The 18,126-nt window shown below is 47.8% G+C and overlaps 5 protein-coding genes across 5 annotated transcripts; 1 reads left to right on the top strand and 4 right to left on the bottom strand.

Annotated features, from left to right (window-relative positions):
• Positions 1-551: 551 nt before the first annotated feature.
• Positions 552-1,329, bottom strand: N7469_002533 (uncharacterized protein; the record flags this gene model as incomplete). The annotated part of the gene is made up of 2 exons (XM_056641453.1): positions 552-1,201; positions 1,260-1,329. 2 exons carry the CDS (start codon positions 1,327-1,329, stop codon positions 552-554), a joined length of 720 nt encoding a protein of 239 aa, XP_056503947.1.
• A 957-nt stretch (positions 1,330-2,286) lies between these two features.
• ino80 (chromatin-remodeling ATPase INO80) lies at positions 2,287-7,510 on the bottom strand (the record flags this gene model as incomplete). The annotated part of the gene is made up of 4 exons (XM_056641454.1): positions 2,287-2,483; positions 2,548-6,352; positions 6,414-6,887; positions 6,956-7,510. The coding sequence occupies 4 exons, from the start codon at positions 7,508-7,510 to the stop codon at positions 2,287-2,289; spliced, it is 5,031 nt and encodes a 1,676-aa protein (XP_056503948.1).
• Positions 7,511-9,904: 2,394 nt separating this feature from the next.
• On the top strand, positions 9,905-11,068 carry N7469_002535 (zinc-dependent alcohol dehydrogenase; the record flags this gene model as incomplete). The annotated part of the gene is made up of 3 exons (XM_056641455.1): positions 9,905-10,555; positions 10,618-10,972; positions 11,022-11,068. The coding sequence occupies 3 exons, from the start codon at positions 9,905-9,907 to the stop codon at positions 11,066-11,068; spliced, it is 1,053 nt and encodes a 350-aa protein (XP_056503949.1).
• A 262-nt stretch (positions 11,069-11,330) lies between these two features.
• Positions 11,331-13,492, bottom strand: N7469_002536 (putative GABA permease; the record flags this gene model as incomplete). Its single annotated transcript, XM_056641456.1, has 7 exons — positions 11,331-11,500; positions 11,581-11,974; positions 12,035-12,121; positions 12,187-12,719; positions 12,834-12,981; positions 13,099-13,292; positions 13,393-13,492. The coding sequence occupies 7 exons, from the start codon at positions 13,490-13,492 to the stop codon at positions 11,331-11,333; spliced, it is 1,626 nt and encodes a 541-aa protein (XP_056503950.1).
• Positions 13,493-14,985: 1,493 nt separating this feature from the next.
• On the bottom strand, positions 14,986-17,475 carry N7469_002537 (bifunctional K:H/Na:H antiporter NHX1; the record flags this gene model as incomplete). Its single annotated transcript, XM_056641457.1, has 5 exons — positions 14,986-16,223; positions 16,289-16,948; positions 17,090-17,239; positions 17,322-17,351; positions 17,433-17,475. 5 exons carry the CDS (start codon positions 17,473-17,475, stop codon positions 14,986-14,988), a joined length of 2,121 nt encoding a protein of 706 aa, XP_056503951.1.
• Between the last annotated feature and the right edge of the window lie 651 nt (positions 17,476-18,126).

Consider the following 18,126-nt stretch of genomic DNA (forward strand, 5'->3'; position numbering starts at 1 on the left):
AATTTCAGCGGGGAGAAAACTGACTCAGCAGATGACAAACGGAGCGTTGTGATTGGCCTACAAAAAGGGAAGTTACCACCCCGGATGATCCTTCCCGATCGGAACACGGCACAGACTGGCTTAGGTAATCTCCGAGCAAACCCCAGAAGATCCCGAGGTAAATCGAATTTGACTCTTCACTTACTACGGAATACATATGTTCCATTTTTCAAATCCCGTGAATGGCCGTTGAAAGATGGTCAAGCGGGGAATTAACCTAACGGAACTCAATACCATCTCATGCGGGGCGATGTTACCGCGGTCCGGCCATCAATCTCAAGTTTCGGTGAGCCACGACGGGATTTGAGCAATTCTCCGTGCGGGGAAAATTACTCGATTGGCTCAATTGATATTCGACTACTCTACATACATAGTACTATGTACAGTATTATGTACAACAGCCACTACGGAGTCCTCCGTAGTGATCTAAGTACTCTCGCAGAACCAGTAACATTTTGCGATGGTTGCAAAATATCAAAAAGAATTAAAACTAGTAACTGTGTTCAACACCCTCAATTAGAAACAATAACCCTCCTATTATCAAATCTACCCCCCTCCCTCCCCAAAGCAACATCAACCATCCACCTCGCACAACTCTCCCTCGAAATCCACAAACTCGCCCCATTCTCCTCATACCCAAACGTCTTCACTTCTTCCCTCCCACCACCACCAAGACCAACCGGCAAAGGCAAAGTCCACAAAACCTCATCTCCACACTCACTTTCAATCTCCTCATTAACTGCATTATGATCCTTATACGACTCAGAAACATTACTAAATGTAATCATAAACCGCACAATATATGGCGTTACCGCCCAACTCTTTCCAACGCCAAGGGCATTCATCACGATTAGTCGTGGTTTCTTCGCTTCACCGCCATTACCAGCGCCATCGACGACTTGCTCGCAATATTGCGCACGAAGAGCTCGAGTAGCGTTCCTAGTTGAATCCGCGATTAAACGAGGTGGACCAAGAAACTTTCCCCAGGGGTTTTGGTCTATGCGCGGGGCATTCAGGAATACGAGGACGGCATCAATGGGTGTTCCGGTATCAAATGCGCGTTTTATATCTTCTTCTGATAATGGGGATCCCTCGATGATGGTGAGACGATCGTGACGATCGATTTTGTCTGCTTTGCGGACTAGAATTGTAACCTTGTGTCCTGGGCGAGAGTTAAGAATGGCTTTGTAATGCTCGCTCGAGGTTATATGTAGACATACCTTCGTCCAAGGCATATTTATATCCGTAGAGCCCTGTTCGTCCTGTTGCTCCCAGAATGAAAAGGTGCATTTTTCATACACCTATCGTTGTCACATAAATAGAGAATGACCTTCAGCGTATAGGATACTACCTTGATGTTCAACTATCAGTTGAACTGGATGTAATCGATCTTTGTAGTTGCTTGTGGAGTGGCGAGTTGCGGGTGACTCGGAATCGCCCATAGAAGACTACGCCCATGAACCAATGGGCATTGGTCCATACAACATCTACTGTCTACATAGTACATATAGAATACTGTAGTGCCATGGCTTACGATTTACAACCAATTAAACGAGAAAGAATTATAAAAGAGTATTTGTAGAACATCATTCAGATCTATTATGATAGCTGCGTAAAGTGCATATCAATAAAAAAAAGTCACATGCAGCCAGATAGCACAAGTCAAAAAATGACAGAGATTTTGCAAACCACCAACAGGATCCACCCCGAAACCTGACAATCAGAAACAGTTTTGAATAATGGCCAACGGCATACACAAAGTATGCTGGTTTGGAATAACTTGTAGCCTGAGAAAGTAATAGAGTAGGTAGAGATAAAAACAAAAGGGTGAAAACACGCCTCCGAGACCAGCATACGTGAAACCACCACAGAATAAAAAAACGAAATGAACCAGTGATTTTTGTAAAAAAAGGGTCCTTTTCAGCATCGCGGCTCATCCTCTTGCAAACAATGCGATTATCATGCAGATATTTGCGAGACTTCCAACTTCATCCCGAAAAGAAAATGTTGTACTAGATCGTCTCCTGCAATGACTTTCAAATGTCGAGCGGTTGCTGGTGAAGGGTTGTATGGTAATACACAGCAGAGCAAAGTCTGCCAAGTGAGAAGGATCAGAAAAAAGAATGTTGAAAAACATAAGGCAAAGTATCGGGAAAGAATAGTAAAAGTGTAACAGAGTAAGAACACATAATAAGGATTATCGAATCACTGAACGCCTTCGCACATTTGCAGAGTAATTGAAACAGATTAGCTGAGGCCCCCGTCGCCATCAATTAAACGAAGACGCTCCTTCGTTGTTTTGGCACGCTTAGTTGTGCCCTTTCCTGGACCACGCCCACGCCCACGTTTAGCTGGTGTCGCTGCAGCGGGCGAGTCCACGTTTTCGGACATGGGAGTCGCGGCGCCGGAAGGTTTAGCAGAGGCATCATCAAAGTTACCTTCGCCTGGAAGTAGAAGAGAAATGTTAGTATAAGACAAGTATGGGATAGAACATGATGCATTGCTCACCTTCATGATACATGTCTTCCAGCGTGAGATCACGCTTGCGCTTTTGAACGGCAGCCTTTTTATTGCCTTTAGCAGCATTGAGTTCGCCACGCTCAAGAGCTTCTCGTTCTTTTTGTTCGAGAAGTTCTGCTTCATCATCATCTGCAAGCCACATAGCAATGTCCTTTGTACGGTTCTCGCGAGGTGCACGGGTGTTGAAGTCCACTCCACCAGATGCGCCACCAGTGATGACGACACGCTGCACCTCTTCTTTTTGAAGGGCACGCTTGCGAATACGCTCTTCGATCGTACCGCGAGTAATGAGACGGTAGACAGTGACTTGTCGGGTCTGGCCAAGACGATGAGCACGATCCATGGCTTGAGAGTCGATCGTAGGATTCCAGTCGGAATCGTAGAAAATGACGGTATCAGCTGCCGTCAAGTTGATACCCAAACCACCCGCACGGGTCGACAACAGGAAGACAAAGATGTCCGGGTTGGACTGGAAGTCGGCAACTGTGTCGCGACGGTCTTCCAACTTGGTACTTCCATCCAGTCGGCAGTACTTGTAGTTGCGATAGGTTAGATATTCTTCCATCAAGTCGATCATGCGCGTCATCTGGAAGTACAGCAATACACGGTGACCACCCGGCTTGAGTTCACGAAGAAGCTCGTCCAGCTTCGCCAGCTTTCCGGAATCCGTAACAAAGCGGCGCATGGATGGAACCTCGATATTGGTGTAGCGCGCTTTAAGCGAGGTAGGTGGCGGCAAGATTGGTTGATGCGAGTACGGTACAGGGTCGAGTTTTTTCTCGAGGATCTGTTCATCCACTTGTCTATTGGGTACACCATACAATGCTTGTCGGATTTCCGTGTTGAACAAGGCTTTCTCGGTCTCTCGCTGAGCCTGCATACCAGAGGAAGAAAGCAGGATCGGAGGCGCAGATGCCTTTGGAACGGCGGATGGCTCAATAAGGTTCAGACCCTGGTCTTCGAACGCTGTGCGAGAGACGTTCATCAGATTGCGCATTCGACCCTCACTCGTGATATCACGTAGGGCTTGACGATCGTTGCGCTCCACAATGTTCAATATGGAATGTGACAGCACAGAATTGCTAAATGATTCATTCTCATCCGCGTCATAGCTGACATTCAGACGGGAAAGACGATCAGCCTTGTCCTGACGACCGACTGCGCGCTCAAATGGTCCCTGGCGAGCCAATTTGCTGGCTTCTCCAGCTGATGTATCCACGAATCGTAAGAATGAGAAAGTTCCATCTTCACGCGAGCTGTGCTGGATGTTTTCGGGTGTCCAAATGTTCATTAAATGAGAGAGGTATTTACCCCGGAAACCGGCACGTTCATTCCCGGGGCCGGGCATGTCGATACGAGCCTCCGGGCTGCATAGAAGACGGGGCAATTCGTATTCGATGCGATTTTTAGTCGAGTAGCGCATGTCAACAAAGTAACCTTCGCGGACGAAGGATGCGCACTCTGCGAAAGATGCAACCGATAAGGGCGACTTGGTCTCCGCACGCTCGAAGAGATCGGGGTGGTTGCAAACCTTTCGGAACTGCATGACCAAGTTCATGAGAGTAGTACTATCACTGTCATCTCCAGCAGCTGCTTTCTCAATAATATCAATGATGCTAACACGGTTCCGCAAATTGGCGTAGATAGCGCGTTGGCGGTAAGTCAAGTCACAGAAGATATCCTTCTCGACCTTGTCGCCAAGCTCTTGTTGTACATTCTTTTTCACACGGCGAAGCATAAAGGGCTTCAAGATCATATGCAAACGCTTGAGTTGATCTTCGTTGAGTTTCGTGTTACTTTGGGCGTGAGATTCAATGTCTTTGGAAAACCACTCGCTGAACTCGTCGTGGGAATCGAACAATGTTGGCATGATGAAATGTAGCAACGCCCACAGTTCCTGCATGTTGTTTTGAATCGGGGTACCAGTTAAAAGCAGACGATTACGGCAGGAAAATCCCAATAGATTCTTCCATCGCGAACTTTGTGAAGACTTGATAGCTTGGGCTTCGTCAAGAATCATGTACTGCCACTTGACCTTCTGGAAGTATTGGGCGTCAAGGACAACAAGCTGGTAGGATGTAACAAGTACATGGAATTCGGAGTCGCGGTTGTAGGTGATATGTTTGCGATCCCAGAACTTTCGAAGAATCTTTCGATCCTTTGCATTACCCCAATATGGTAGAACCTTGATATTAGGCACGAATTTGGCAATTTCCTGCTGCCAATTGTGAAGCGTGGATGCAGGTGCAATGACAAGGAAAGGCCCCCAAATATTGTGGAACTCAGCCAAGTAAGCCATCACGGAGATGGACTGAATCGTCTTACCCAGACCCATCTCGTCGGCCAGAATACCATTGATGCCTTGCTCGTACAAGTTGACGAGCCAATTGAGACCCTTGAGCTGGTACTCTTTCAGCTTGGCAGTAAGCATTGTAGGCTGAGAAATCTCAATGTCACCCAAGCTTGTGGGGTTCTGGAAGTTGAGTTCTCCTTCGTCAAAAGCAGCCATGTGGTCATCGCCTTGCTTTTCTTTGTCGAAGGCACGGGCACGGTCTTGCGCCTCTTGAACGGCATTCTGGGCATTAGCCATGGCGGCCTGTTGCAAAGCAGTCTCATCGTCCGCATCAAAGTCGAGATCCTCGAAGTTGGTCACCTTTGCATCTTTGTTCGCAACACTGTTAGGCAGGTTGACAGTATGTGCGCCTTCTTTGCCTGGTTGGATAGTTTCATCAGATCCAGTGACACCATCTCCCCCGGCTTCCACCTCAGCGGTCTTGATCTTCCGACCGATAAAGTGAGAGTAAAGCTCGGTCTGGGAAATGAGGAAGTTGAGCTTGCGCTTCTGTCGGTTAGATTCGCGCTCGGCTTCGGCTTTCTTGGCCGACTCGAGCTCCTGCTTCTCTGCCAGACGACGCAGGTCACGTTCTTCACGCTCGTTGCGTTTCCAAAAAGACATCATCTCACGCATAGTACGCTTAGCCCGAGCCTGAGTATCCTTGGTGCTCTTATTTGTGCGCTCTTGCCACTTGCGAGACTGTTTGCTGGCCAATTGAGCGGTCTTGCGCGAGTTCTCGACCCGAGTCGTCAAGGATGTTGCTTTGATGCGGTAAACCTTGGGTATATCCTTGCGAGCAATATCACGCCAAATTTGCTCATAGATCTGGTTATAGCCCTTGCTGTCGTAATGTAGAGGCACCGGTGTACCCTCTTTAGAGCGACCACCTTTCCTTGAGTCGCGTGGAGTATAGTAAAGAGAATCATCATCATAGCCGCCGAGATAGGCAGCTTCAGCAGCATCCTTCTCGGCCTGCTTCTGTTCTTTAGACTTCTTGGGTCGTGAACTAGGACCCGCACGACCAGAGCGACGTCTTGAGGGAGATGATCGGCCAATGTGGAATGAACTGGTAGTGCCGCCTTCGAGATTAGGAGCTAGAGGGGTGACCTCGCCGAGTTCGTCTTGGGCGTTTCCACCCTCGAGAGCGCGTTTGGTTGATTTGATTTTCTTCTGTGCTCGCTCGGCCTCGCGCAGGAACTTGGCCTTCTCTGCTGAGTCCGAGGCATTGTCTGCTTTGCGCTCGGCCTCCAATTTCTTCTGCATCTCCACGCGGACAGTGTTTTCACGGCGACGCTTGCGCTGCATGTCCTTCTTACGCTCCTTCTCGTCTTGGACTTCCTTTTGCTGGACCTCGGCGATGACGTCTGGTTCGTTCACTGTGCGGAAACGCTCGTTTCCGATAATCGCTTGTTTCTCGAACGATCGACCAAGCTCGATCAAAAATTCATTGCGGCGACGCTGGTAAGAAGTTAGCACGTAGGACGAGGCTCTCTCTCGCACTAAAATCAACATTACATACCTTACGCCGAAGCTGCTCCGCACGGGCGCTATCATTTGATCTCTTTAGACTCTTCTCTCGATAGTACTCCTGCTCGGCTTCAAATCCGGCCCCTTCAACATCACTTTTATCGGCATTCTCGATATCGGTAATAGCCCGGTTCACCTGCTCCGAATCAACACCGGGAGGCAAGGGCTTCCGGGGTTGTACAACACGATGAACGGGCTCAGCTTGGTCAGTCCCAGACTTGGAGATTCCATTGGGAGCAAAAGGTCCTCGTGAGGTATCCTTGTGCTGCACCGGCGTCCTATCCGCCTTATGAAGAAAAGTACCCGGAGTGGGAGCTATATCACGAGTCCGAGATTCGGTTTTTGGCGTTTGCTCAGCAGGGGCCGGGGTCGATGGCTGCGGAGACGGTTTTCGTGCGGGTTTATCCTCTGACGGGCCCGAGAGGATACTGGCGAAAGACATAGGGTCGGCGGCTCTAGCAGGCTTCTAAGTCGAATGCAAAGGTCAGATGGCCATCCAAATAAGCTGTGATTAATCGAGTTTCTGTGACATACCGTGTCTCTGGGTGGGGAGGAACGTCGGGGTTCCTGGGCCATCGAGCTTCCATATCCCACACCGTTGCCTCTCACATGGTATGGAGACTCTGATTCACGACTGGGTGATTGCGAGTACCCCTCTGGACGACCCGATGGGTTCCCATGGGGTGTGGAGGGACCGTACGGGGAGACGCCATTGCCAGGTAGGGCCGGATTCGCAAGGGAGTGCGGAGGCGGCAGTGAAGGGGTTCCGCTGGTTGAATGAGGCTGATACTGCGTCGAAGACTCCAGATGCGATGGATGCGCCGGGGGAGCAGCGCCGTTTATGGGTGGCGGGAGTGAGCCGGGCATGGGAGACGACGCGTGCGAAAAACGTGGGCTGCGCGAGATGGAGGATGAAGGAAAAGCCGGGGGCGTTTGGGGCGGATGTTGTGGGTATTGTTGTTGGCCAGATTGCTGCGGTTGCTCATTGTTCGGATAGTACGGACGTTGGTTCTTGCTCGGAGACTCGTACGTAGGATACCGATGTTGCTGAGTCGGGGACTGGGCGTTATACGGCGGAGCGCCTGTCATGATGGCCGGGTCCCCGGCGCCGGACAAGCGTGGGAAGGATTATTTAGGTGAATAGAAATAGGGTGTAGATGGAATTGAGTAGGATGGAGGTCAGACACGGTGGGTGACGCCCATGGACAGGTGTTCAAGGGGGACGGTCCCTCGGAGATCTAGCGCGGACGCGACGTCAGTGAGAGATTGGACGAAGGTAGAATCGCGGGGAAGAGGAAGAGGATGATGGGAGATGGGCGAAATAAAGGATAGACGAGATGATCATACCTGGTGGGAAGGATGGAATCGTTTGGTGGGTGGGAAGATGCAGGAAGAAGGGATCTTTGTGGCCGCGGAGCAAGCAGAGAATGCGCGGCCGAGCTAGGCGAGGACAGAGGATGAGAGGGAACAGGTACTTTAAACCTTCGGGGGTTAATATTCTTTTTCAAGGAGGGAGGAGTTTGGAGGGGTTGGAAGAGAATGAAAGAAATGAGGAGAAGAGAAGAAGAGAAGATGAGAATTCGAAGGAGGGGAAATCCGTTTGAAGGGGGCAAAAGGGTTGAGAGCTTCGAGCAGTTTGGAAGGTGCGTTGATGAAGTGCATTTGGACTACGAGAATTAGTATACAATTATAATTATTATTATTTTTATTATTATTATTACAGATTTATAGATAAACATGGGAAAATATAAGACGGATTCGAGATGAACTTAGAATTGTTCCTTGTCTGTTCTCGGTTGTGGTGTTCTATTCAGGGTGTTTCCCATTCCATCGGCCCTTTTATCTCTTGGAGGCTATTGATCTGCTGTTTTGCGATGCATCGCAGCTGTGAAGGAGAGGAGGGGATTATACTCCTATAATTACTCGAGGAAGCCTCAACAATTTTGTAGAGGGGGCTGTATTGTGTATGTCTCTTTTAACTGTGAAATATCAAATTGCTGGCTATTCTGAAGCCCAACCCGGCCGGAATCGCTTTCTGGTCCGGCTGAGCGAGAGACTTTTGCTCATCCGAAGATTTCGTTGCGGCCGATCCCGTACTTCCGAAGGGTAACTACCCTAGTATCTTTGGTGTAAGTAGTGTATTATCAAAAGTGTATGTGAATAATATTGATACGTGAATATAATCTGGCATCGGATATTTATTTGAATAATCAGATACTCTACAGTTAAAAAGATAGATCAGTTGAGAGGCATTCATTGAGATACGCACTGCCTCATTATGCCAAGTCCATGAGTAGCCACAGCTGACCCGACTAGTGTTGGAACAAATGAACGAGCCTCGTCAGACGAGCCCAAAGGAATCACACTCACCAGGTGCACCAGACTACTCCGTACTCCCGGTTATAATCGACATAGTGGACTATGTCCATATTGTCTATATTGTCTATGTAGAAATCCATGTCGATCCTGGTCCGGACCCGCGATTCCCGCAAGGTGCGCGCGGTACCTGGGTCCGGCCACTATGACAGGATAACAATCATTCATTAGGGCATATGCGGCGTGTAGCAGCAGCATTAATAGCAACACTCATGCCAACAGAAAGGGTCAATAACTGCGCACCCGGTCGCAATCGTCTGTGAGCATGGCCTGATGCGTTCGTTGCTGGGTTCGTGTGGGGAGAACGATGGTGACGTCTTCCACTCCCCACACGAACTCATTCTTTTCATGTCGATTGATTCATATCCCGATCAAGATATCCCGGGTGAGCAAAGAATAGGGACAGGAAAGTAGATTGCGTCCAGGGATTCCCCTCATTCCTATCTGATGTCGTTGAGAGGAGTCATCGCCAATCCTGGATTGTTTTGCGGGGACCAACACTTGGAGTATATATGTTTCCTGCTTTAATCAAATCCCGAAAAAGAGATCGTGTGAAGACGAAAGAGAATGTAAATATTTATGCAATTACCGCATTGTGACAGATGCAGCTCTCGTAAATACCAGTTATTGACAAGGTGGCAAGGTCTCATATTAGGAATTGTAATTGCCAGTGTGCTTAGTGCTCATGATGGTGGTAAGATGGGGTGTGAACGGCAGAGGATGGTGAGAATATCAACACCAGACATGGATGTCTACGCTGTTAAGTAGAGAATGATCAATTGATCCCATCCAGGTTGTTAGAGAAGAGAAAAGAGCAGAGAAGAAAAGGCGAAAAGAAGAAAAGGAAGAAAAGGAAAATAGAAAGTGCAGACTGAAAATGTAACAATCTGAGGAAGGCACGACCAGGTTTGACGCAGTTGCCCATCATGGACAGTGGCACCACGGTCATTCCTGCCTACTCCGGCACTTTCCTTTTAAATTCAGTCTTTCTTCCTTCGTTCCTCCTTGTTTCTTTTCTTTTCTTCTTCTCTTCCAACCTCACTTCATTCTACACTCTACACTACCCAAATCTAAATCTCTACATCTACCAATAATAGCATCTCATCAATGCCTATCCCGGAGACCCAATGGGCCCAAGTGGTCGAAAAGAAAGGAGGACCCCCTATTTACAAGAAAATCCCTGTCCCAAAGCCCGGTCCCGATGAAATTCTTCTGAACGTTAAGTACACCGGTGTCTGCCATACCGACCTCCACGCCATGAACGGCGACTGGCCTTTACCCTTGAAGATGCCATTTGTGGGTGGACACGAGGGTGCTGGTATCATAGTTGCAAAAGGTGAAATGTCTCATGGCCTCGAAATAGGTGACCACGCTGGAATCAAATGGTTGAATGGTTCATGTCTAGCTTGTGAGTTCTGCAAGACAGGCGACGAACCTCTTTGTGCGGGTCAGGAACTTTCGGGTTACACCGTTGATGGCACCTTTCAGCAGTATGCGATTGGGAAAGCCGCTCACGCAATTAAGCTTCCCAAGGAGGTTGCTTTGGATGCAGTGGCGCCTATTCTATGTGCCGGTATCACTGTTTACAAAGGTCTCAAGGAATCTGGTGCTCGACCTGGCCAAACGATTGCTATTGTCGGTGCTGGTGGTGGTCTAGGATCGTTGGCCCAACAGTACGCTAAGGCAATGGGCTTGCGTGTAATTGCTATCGATGGTGGTGATGAGAAACGGCAGATGTGCGAAGAGTTAGGCTCCGAGGTGCGTTTGTCTCTTTTCAAAACCCGTCTCTTTACACCGACAAGCAGCTAACCCGAGAACAGGCTTATGTCGATTTCACCAAATCCAAAGATCTAGTCGCTGATGTAAAGGCTGCTACACCTGAAGGGTTGGGTGCACACGCTGTCCTCTTACTTGCTGCTTCCGAGAAGCCTTTTCAACAGGCCGTTGATTATTCACGTCCTCGTGGTGCAATTGTCGCAATTGGTCTTCCAGCCCATGCTTTCCTCAAAGCTCCTGTCTTCGAATCTGTCATCAAAATGATCAACATCAAAGGAAGCTATGTTGGCAATCGCCAGGATGGAGCCGAAGCTGTGGACTTTTTTGCTCGCGGTCTGATCAAGGCCCCATTCAAGACTGCTCCTCTGGAGGATCTGCCCAAGGTTTTCGAGCTGATGGGTAAGTCATTTCATGATAGGAGGTGTTCAGAAGCTGACGCGATATATAGAGCAAAACAAAATTGCCGGACGTTACGTTCTCAAGATCCCAGAGTAACCGGAATGAAGATCTCCAGGGCCAGGGCTAGATGGACGCATGATGGACTGTGATAATAGCGAACACGATTTAGTTACAACATCAGTGGCAATATCGCCATCTAATGAGAGATAAAACACGAAGAATACAGTGAAAATACTATTCCATATACGAGTGCTACTAAAGTAGTCGTAGCAGTCCAAAGTGGATATTGACGTTAACCAACTGTCGCTGGTACTAGTCATTGGAGTACTTACCAAACCTGGACACAACTTGCACTCAGTTAGTTCTTAATATCAATATCCCCTTCTTCTTCTATTCTCTTTCCCTCATCTTCAGGCGCAACTGTAGTTTGCGGTCCCTTGAATGTCTTTCTGGCATGCAAAGCATAATACAATATAGCCCCCAGCCACAGAGACCCGTTGATAACAACGGTATAATTCATATCTTGAGCTAGATGTCAGGAAAGTCAGTAACAAACTCTTCAATACCAACATCCAGAAGGTCTTCAATTTGAAAAAGGGAGCACTCACGCGACGGATTCGGTCCTTCAGTCGGAATCATACTGAGAACAATCACAAAAGACAAATAAATTACCGAAATCCATGCAATCGGTTTGCTAAGGTATTTCCCTGTATAAAATTCACCGGGAACAAATCGTTCCTGTCCCCAGACTAATCGCGTAAGGATAGGCGTTAACCATGCGAGATCGTTACCCGCAACGGCGAGCGAGAAGAGAGCATTGGCAGCAGCGTTGTCGATTAGAGAGAGGAGTCCGATGACCGCCGCGACGAAGACTACGCCGCAAACCATTCGTACTGGTTGATAGCGCATGAGTCTATGCTGACTTACTCTACGGAAGTAATTCGAAAGAGGAAGAGCGCCATCACGAGAAAAGGCCCAGCTTTGACGGGATGCGGCGAGTACCTATTGACTGAGAGTTAGATGCGGGATGGTACTGTAAGAAGGTAGAATAGTGCAGCTCACAATGCTAAGGCCCATGAAGAATTGAACTATAGCATTCACAGCCATGAATCCAAGAGCACCTTTCTTACCCAGAGCGTCGAAATAAATCTGATATATGATTAGCATTACGAGCACGCACATACACATCCCCGACTTGCTAACAGGAAACAAACCTGAGCCATAGGCTGACCAAAACTAGAATTCAATATCCCAGAAATATCTTTACTCATAGCAGCCGCAATAACAGTCAAACACAGCCACCCAAGCACACCACACAAACCAGCCGAAGCAATAATTCCCAACGGCACGGCACGCGCAGCATGAGTCGCTTCTTCACTCATATGAACGCAAGAATCAAACGCACCAATCGTCCAAATAGGCGATAGCCACGCCATGATAAACGTCCAACCTGTCGGCCAAGTAGTTAGATTCTCTACATGTCCAAAGACATATGACCCTGAGTTAACGGGTGGAGCGTTCTCGGATTTTCCAATCGGAAGTGCGATGACCGTTGCTACGACCAGCGCGATATTCAAGAATATACAGGCAGATTGAATTTTCGGCATTATCTTTCCGAAGAATATGGCTATGAAACCATGGGCGAAGACTGTTGCTGCGTATGTCCCGTAGATGATGGGTCGAGATGCGGACCAGGTTCCATCTCGTGATATCGATACCATTGAAAGAATCATATTTGCAAATCCATCTATAAGAAACAAAGTGATTAGCTTGATATTAGTTTACTCAGATTAAACATATTAGACAGTCTTTGAAATATGATGGTTTGGAACCAGTCACAACTGCCAACGGTGGAACTCACAATCAATAGAGCAAATCCCTCCAATCAACCCAATGGTATTACTATACCCAACCACGAAACTGAGTGGATTTTTCCACTTCTCAGCCGCGTAGTAATGAGTCCAGAAATAAAGACCACCAGCAGTAGGCATAGCGGATGCCAAATCAGCCTGTCAGAAATAAACGTTAGTAAACGAAACTCGCAAGAATGAACGCATTCATTCCATGCCGTAACATAGATAAAACTATATAGACGAAAATGAATAAAATCTTGAAGAAGAACATACCATGGCCAAACTAACAATAAAAATAAAACCACTAGCAACTAACCATCCCCAAACCATTCCCACCGGACCAGCCGGCATAGAAAAAGACAAAGTCGACGCAATGGACGGTAACAACCCCATGATACTGAACGCGACAGCAAATATCTGAATTGTAGAATAATGGCGTCTTAATTCTTGTTTATAACCCAGCGTCGCTGCATCATATCATTAGCATGTAATTGTAAAGATAGCCCTACTCCCTTCCCTTCCGATTCAGTTCGCCTATTCAAGGGAGACTTGAAGGGATAAACAAACCTAGTAGTTCCATATCACCTGCTTCAGCGGCTCCGTCCTGTTCGACGGCATTGTCGAGGGACCTTTTATCGCGAGATTTTGGTTTTATTAGGTCTGCCATGGTTGTATCCTTCAAATGGACTCTGGATTGGGGTGGAGGTCGAGTTTTATTGAGTATTTCGAGTCCGAACTATTCGCCCTGGATTGAATTCGAATTTGATCCGGCACGCGGAGAGGTTTAGTATATGATATGCTTCGAGTATTACCGCACTACCAGTGAAGCAAGAGCGCAGTATAACTAGTTTGTAGGCTGCTGCTAAAAGCGATACTAGTATAAGGGATAGAATAGATCTTCGCTAGTGACTCAGAACGAAGACGGGAGGGGAGGATGAGTTGGTACTGCGTGATCAAACGAGATAAGCGAAAAAACACTACATTAGACATGTCAATCACAAGAAACTTGGAACATATCAAGTGAATCGCTTACCTGTGACCCCAATGAATGTGCAAGAGATTCGAATTTTCAAAAAATTCTCAACCCAGGAGACGTTACACAAAGATTAGAATCCCAGTTTATAAAACTCACCACGGCGCCTTGCATAATTTATGCCAGTCCTAGGGCACCAGAACAAGGGGACCAACAACGCCGTAGCTTGCGATAAGAGTACTTATCTAACTGCCATTCAAAATCGTTGATATCACTTTAACTACAGAGTACTGCACCTCGGTATATCGGAATGAACTCTGTCAAGCTTTATCTGGGCTCGCCAGGATTGACACATCCAGATATGAATCTACGGGCAGACGGGACGTACTGCGGGGATATAGGCTTTAGTGGCGACATGGAAGAGGAGTAACCACCTAGCACTATTACCAGTGGCTACTAATGCGATGTACTCCGTACGAAAATCCTAACTTCTTCGAGGATTGAGCGGGGTTTTGTCCGTTGGGGCTTTTGACGTGCATGTGCTTGTGATAACGAGATAGGGATGGATGTTCTGGTTGGTGGTTCAGGTTTATTCTGGGATAATCACTAATTTGACTTTGATAAGATGGGAATTTGACTTATTCATGACATGGATTGGATTTTTATGAAGTTCCCTGCCCAGGTAACCTTATCTTGTTTCATTGGAGTTTGTGTCGATGTCTGAGTTTCTCGTTTTTAGTGCCAAATGGGGTAATTTTTAAGTTGCTTCTAAACCCGAGGGTATTAACCTCCAAGGGGTTAGGGCTACCCCGGATTTTAACCATCTGGTCTAGACTTATCTTTCTGAAATTTTGTCTTATTCTTATCACATGGTACTACAGACACCTTCAAGTTATGGAAAGCCACGATGAGGCCCGTGGATCCGCTTCAAAACGTTCGCCTTACAGCAGAGAGTCACCAGGGCATCTGCTATATAAGAGGGTAAAACACTCAAAAACAAAGAGAGCAAGAGGAAAAGGTCATGACCACCAAATTTCGAACACGAAGAAATCCTGAGTTACGGCAATGCAAGATCCAAACAGCGAAAGCAAAAAGAAAAGGCTAAATATACATTCATCTTGTAAAACTCTGATAAAGACCATGCAAGTCAAAAAGGAAATGCGTTGCCGGGGAATAATATCATCATATCAAACAGCCCCAGGCCCGGGGCCTTTGTGGTTGGACTGATCAAGCAACAGCTTCGGCTTGATGTAGTCTTCATCAAGCTGGCGGAACCACGCAGCATGATCACCCGAGGCACCACCCTGCCACAAGTCTCGGAGAGCGTCGCGGGCACTAAGTGTGGGCTCACGACGGGCTGGAGAAACGCTTGTAGAGGTATGCTGATTAGGCGAGGGCGTATGTGTCCCAGTTCCGCCAGGCGTGGGGTGCGACGGAGACCGACGGAGACGAGATGAGCTGCTCGCTGCGGGTGGAAGATCGTCATCAGAGGCACCGTCCAAGTCCAGGTCGAACTCATCGGGATGAGCAACTGAGCCGTCGCGGTTCTGACCACTAGGCGGCAATCCGAACTCGTCATCGCTGGCCCCGAAATTCGGGCTGTGGCTGCCCGCCCCGTTGGGGCCGCCATTCAGCAATGTTGCCGTAGACGAACGATCACGTTTCGACTGGTCCTTTTGACTATAAGCCGCCGAATACATCCGTGTATGCCCGGGCGGACTCGGGCGCTGGTTATTCCCACTGGAATAACTGTCCGCACGCTGGCCAAGACCAGCTCGTGAGTTGTTGACACCATCCAAGGGAATAGTGGAGTCATGACGTGGAATGTATCCCAGAGAATTGCCAGAGCGCTTGTAATAAGTACCACCATTAGTGACTTCAATATCAAACTCATCATCCGAGTCAACTTCCTCGACCACGCCTGTGCGAATACCCATGATCTCAAGCATACGCGCTGTCGTACCGCCAAATATGATAACAGTCAACACGACAACTACCAGGACAGTAGCCCGCAGTACCGGTGCATTGACGCCACTGAGGCCAGCAGCCAGCGCGACACCGACAGCACCACGTAGTCCAGCCCAGAAGAGCATAGCTTGGTAGGAGAAAGGCAATTCATCAGCCACCTCAACTCCACGACGACGAGCTCTATACCGCAAGAACCAATTGATGGCCTTTGAAAGAGGGAACACGGCCAAATAGCGAGCCAAACAGATACCGAAGACTGCCACAAGGATGAATAGAGGGTTAAATTGTAGGTTGGACTCGACGAAAAGGTCCAGACCCAGGTAAATAAAGATAAAGTTCTCAGAGAGTTGGGCCATGACCTGAAACAGGTATTTGGTAGTTAACTGGGTGCGGCGAGACATGTTGTAGTAGGCGTAATGCTTCAAAGTGATACCGCAGAACAAGAGAGAAACGATACCTAGAATAGAAAGATTAGCTTTCGTTTGCACTCACTGCGACAGGGAGACTGGCAACGAAACTCACCGGACAAATGCACGCCATTAGAGAAGAAGTAGCTCGCATAAGCAATAAGAACAATGAGGCAGCTCTCAATCTTTGGCATTCGGCGCACATGGGTATACTTGAGTCCCAACGCCGTGACGATACCGACCACAATACCAATCAACATGCTGCCAAAGAAAACAAGCAAGAAAAGTCCCGTCGCCTCGAACAAATTGAGGAAAGTGAGAGACCCAGCCTCACTTTCAGCATACTTCTGCGCCGTCTCGAAAAGAACAATGGCAATGGCATCGTTCAAAATGGACTCGCCAAAAATAATAGTATAAAGCTTCGGCTCAACCTTGTATAAGTTGAAAATAGCGAGAATAGTGACGGGATCCGTAGCAGAAAGTGTTGCACCGACAGAAATCGCTTCAACGAATGAAATATTGAGTCCGTCCAGTGGAATCCGTGTCCACAGATACAGGACCAATCCGAGCACAATAGCCGAGATAAAGGTACCGGCGAAAGCAAATGTAAGAATGGTGCCAATATGACGGAAGAAATTCGCTTGGTGTAATTCGTAGCCGGAAGCGAGGATAATGGGAGGAAGAAGGAGGTTGAAAAAGAATTGATAATCGAACGCGACGCTATCTTGGAGGTTGGACTTTGGAGTTAGGCGAATGATCAAGCCGACAAACATGCCTATGCGTATTTATTAGCTTCGCACAAGGGTCAAGTTTATATCCCTGATTTAATCAAGCGATGGATAATCGGTTTAAAGGTCCGGAATCGAATTATATCTGGATATTCCGCCCCGGCCAATGCCCATGGTCTATTACATACCCGCAAAGATGGAAAGCACGGTCTCGTGCACAGCTTGAATCTTCTTTTGCTGTAGGATATAGCTTGTAAAGAGGGCAAGCATCAAGAGCATAATCATGATAAAGAGCGCCCAGGAGCTAGTAATCTCCTTCGAACCCGCTTCGGGAGCATCTGTATTCCAAGGCCATGTGTCAGATTATATCACCGAGCCGAGTAGGGAGCTTCGGAGGGCAGGGAGAGAATGAATGCGTACCATCGGGATCAGTATCTTCAGCCGCTCGCCCTATAATACAAGAACAAAGGTTAGCAGCTGTAGGATTCGACTGCGCGCCGGCTTCTTGAATAGGCTGTGGTGTGGACGTACTTATGAGGGCGAAGGCGGCATCGCCCATCAGTTGACTGGCCATCGCGACTCGATCGGGGATGTTCGAGGGCGGGTGTGGACACCTGGCAAGTTATTCTGACGGGGAAATGACCAGGGCTAGGCGCGCATACTCTCCCGACCAAAAGTTTCGAGGAGTAGGAAGTGTTTGATGCAAATAGGGTTGGAAGGGCTTGGAGTTATTTGGAGTTGCATCGGCTGGAGAGGGACAGATCGGCTGGATGTGGTTTGGTATACGAGATTACGGAACAGATACGAGGTGGTCTGTTTCTGCAAGTAAAAGCAGCAAAATACATTCAAATATAGGAAGTGTATTGTGTAACGGTACTGTATTGTATATGTATTCCAGTATCTAACACGTGGACCGCTTTCCGCTGCCAAGACATTGTTGGGGGTGCGGCTGGTTAAGGGGCGATCGACGCTGCATGTAAGAAGTATTTACGAATCTTGAAGATGATAGCAAAGTTTACTTGAAAAATCCCTCTGTTTAGAATTGACGGGCTGAGGTAGTTTAATATATTCAACATATCTGACCATGATATCCAGAAGGGGCTATGTAATCTAAACATGATGCCTGTCGTGATCCACTTTTGCTCCGTACTACATCATAGGGCAGAGTGCCCTTGCATTCATTTGGGAGCGGAATTTGAATCAAGGAACATGACTTGACAAAAGG

The sequence above is a fragment of the Penicillium citrinum genome, assembly GCF_028827155.1.
Source record: "Penicillium citrinum strain IBT 23319 chromosome Unknown utg000002l:1.0-3833315.0:1.0-3834789.0, whole genome shotgun sequence".
Taxonomy (NCBI): Eukaryota; Fungi; Ascomycota; class Eurotiomycetes; order Eurotiales; family Aspergillaceae; genus Penicillium; species Penicillium citrinum.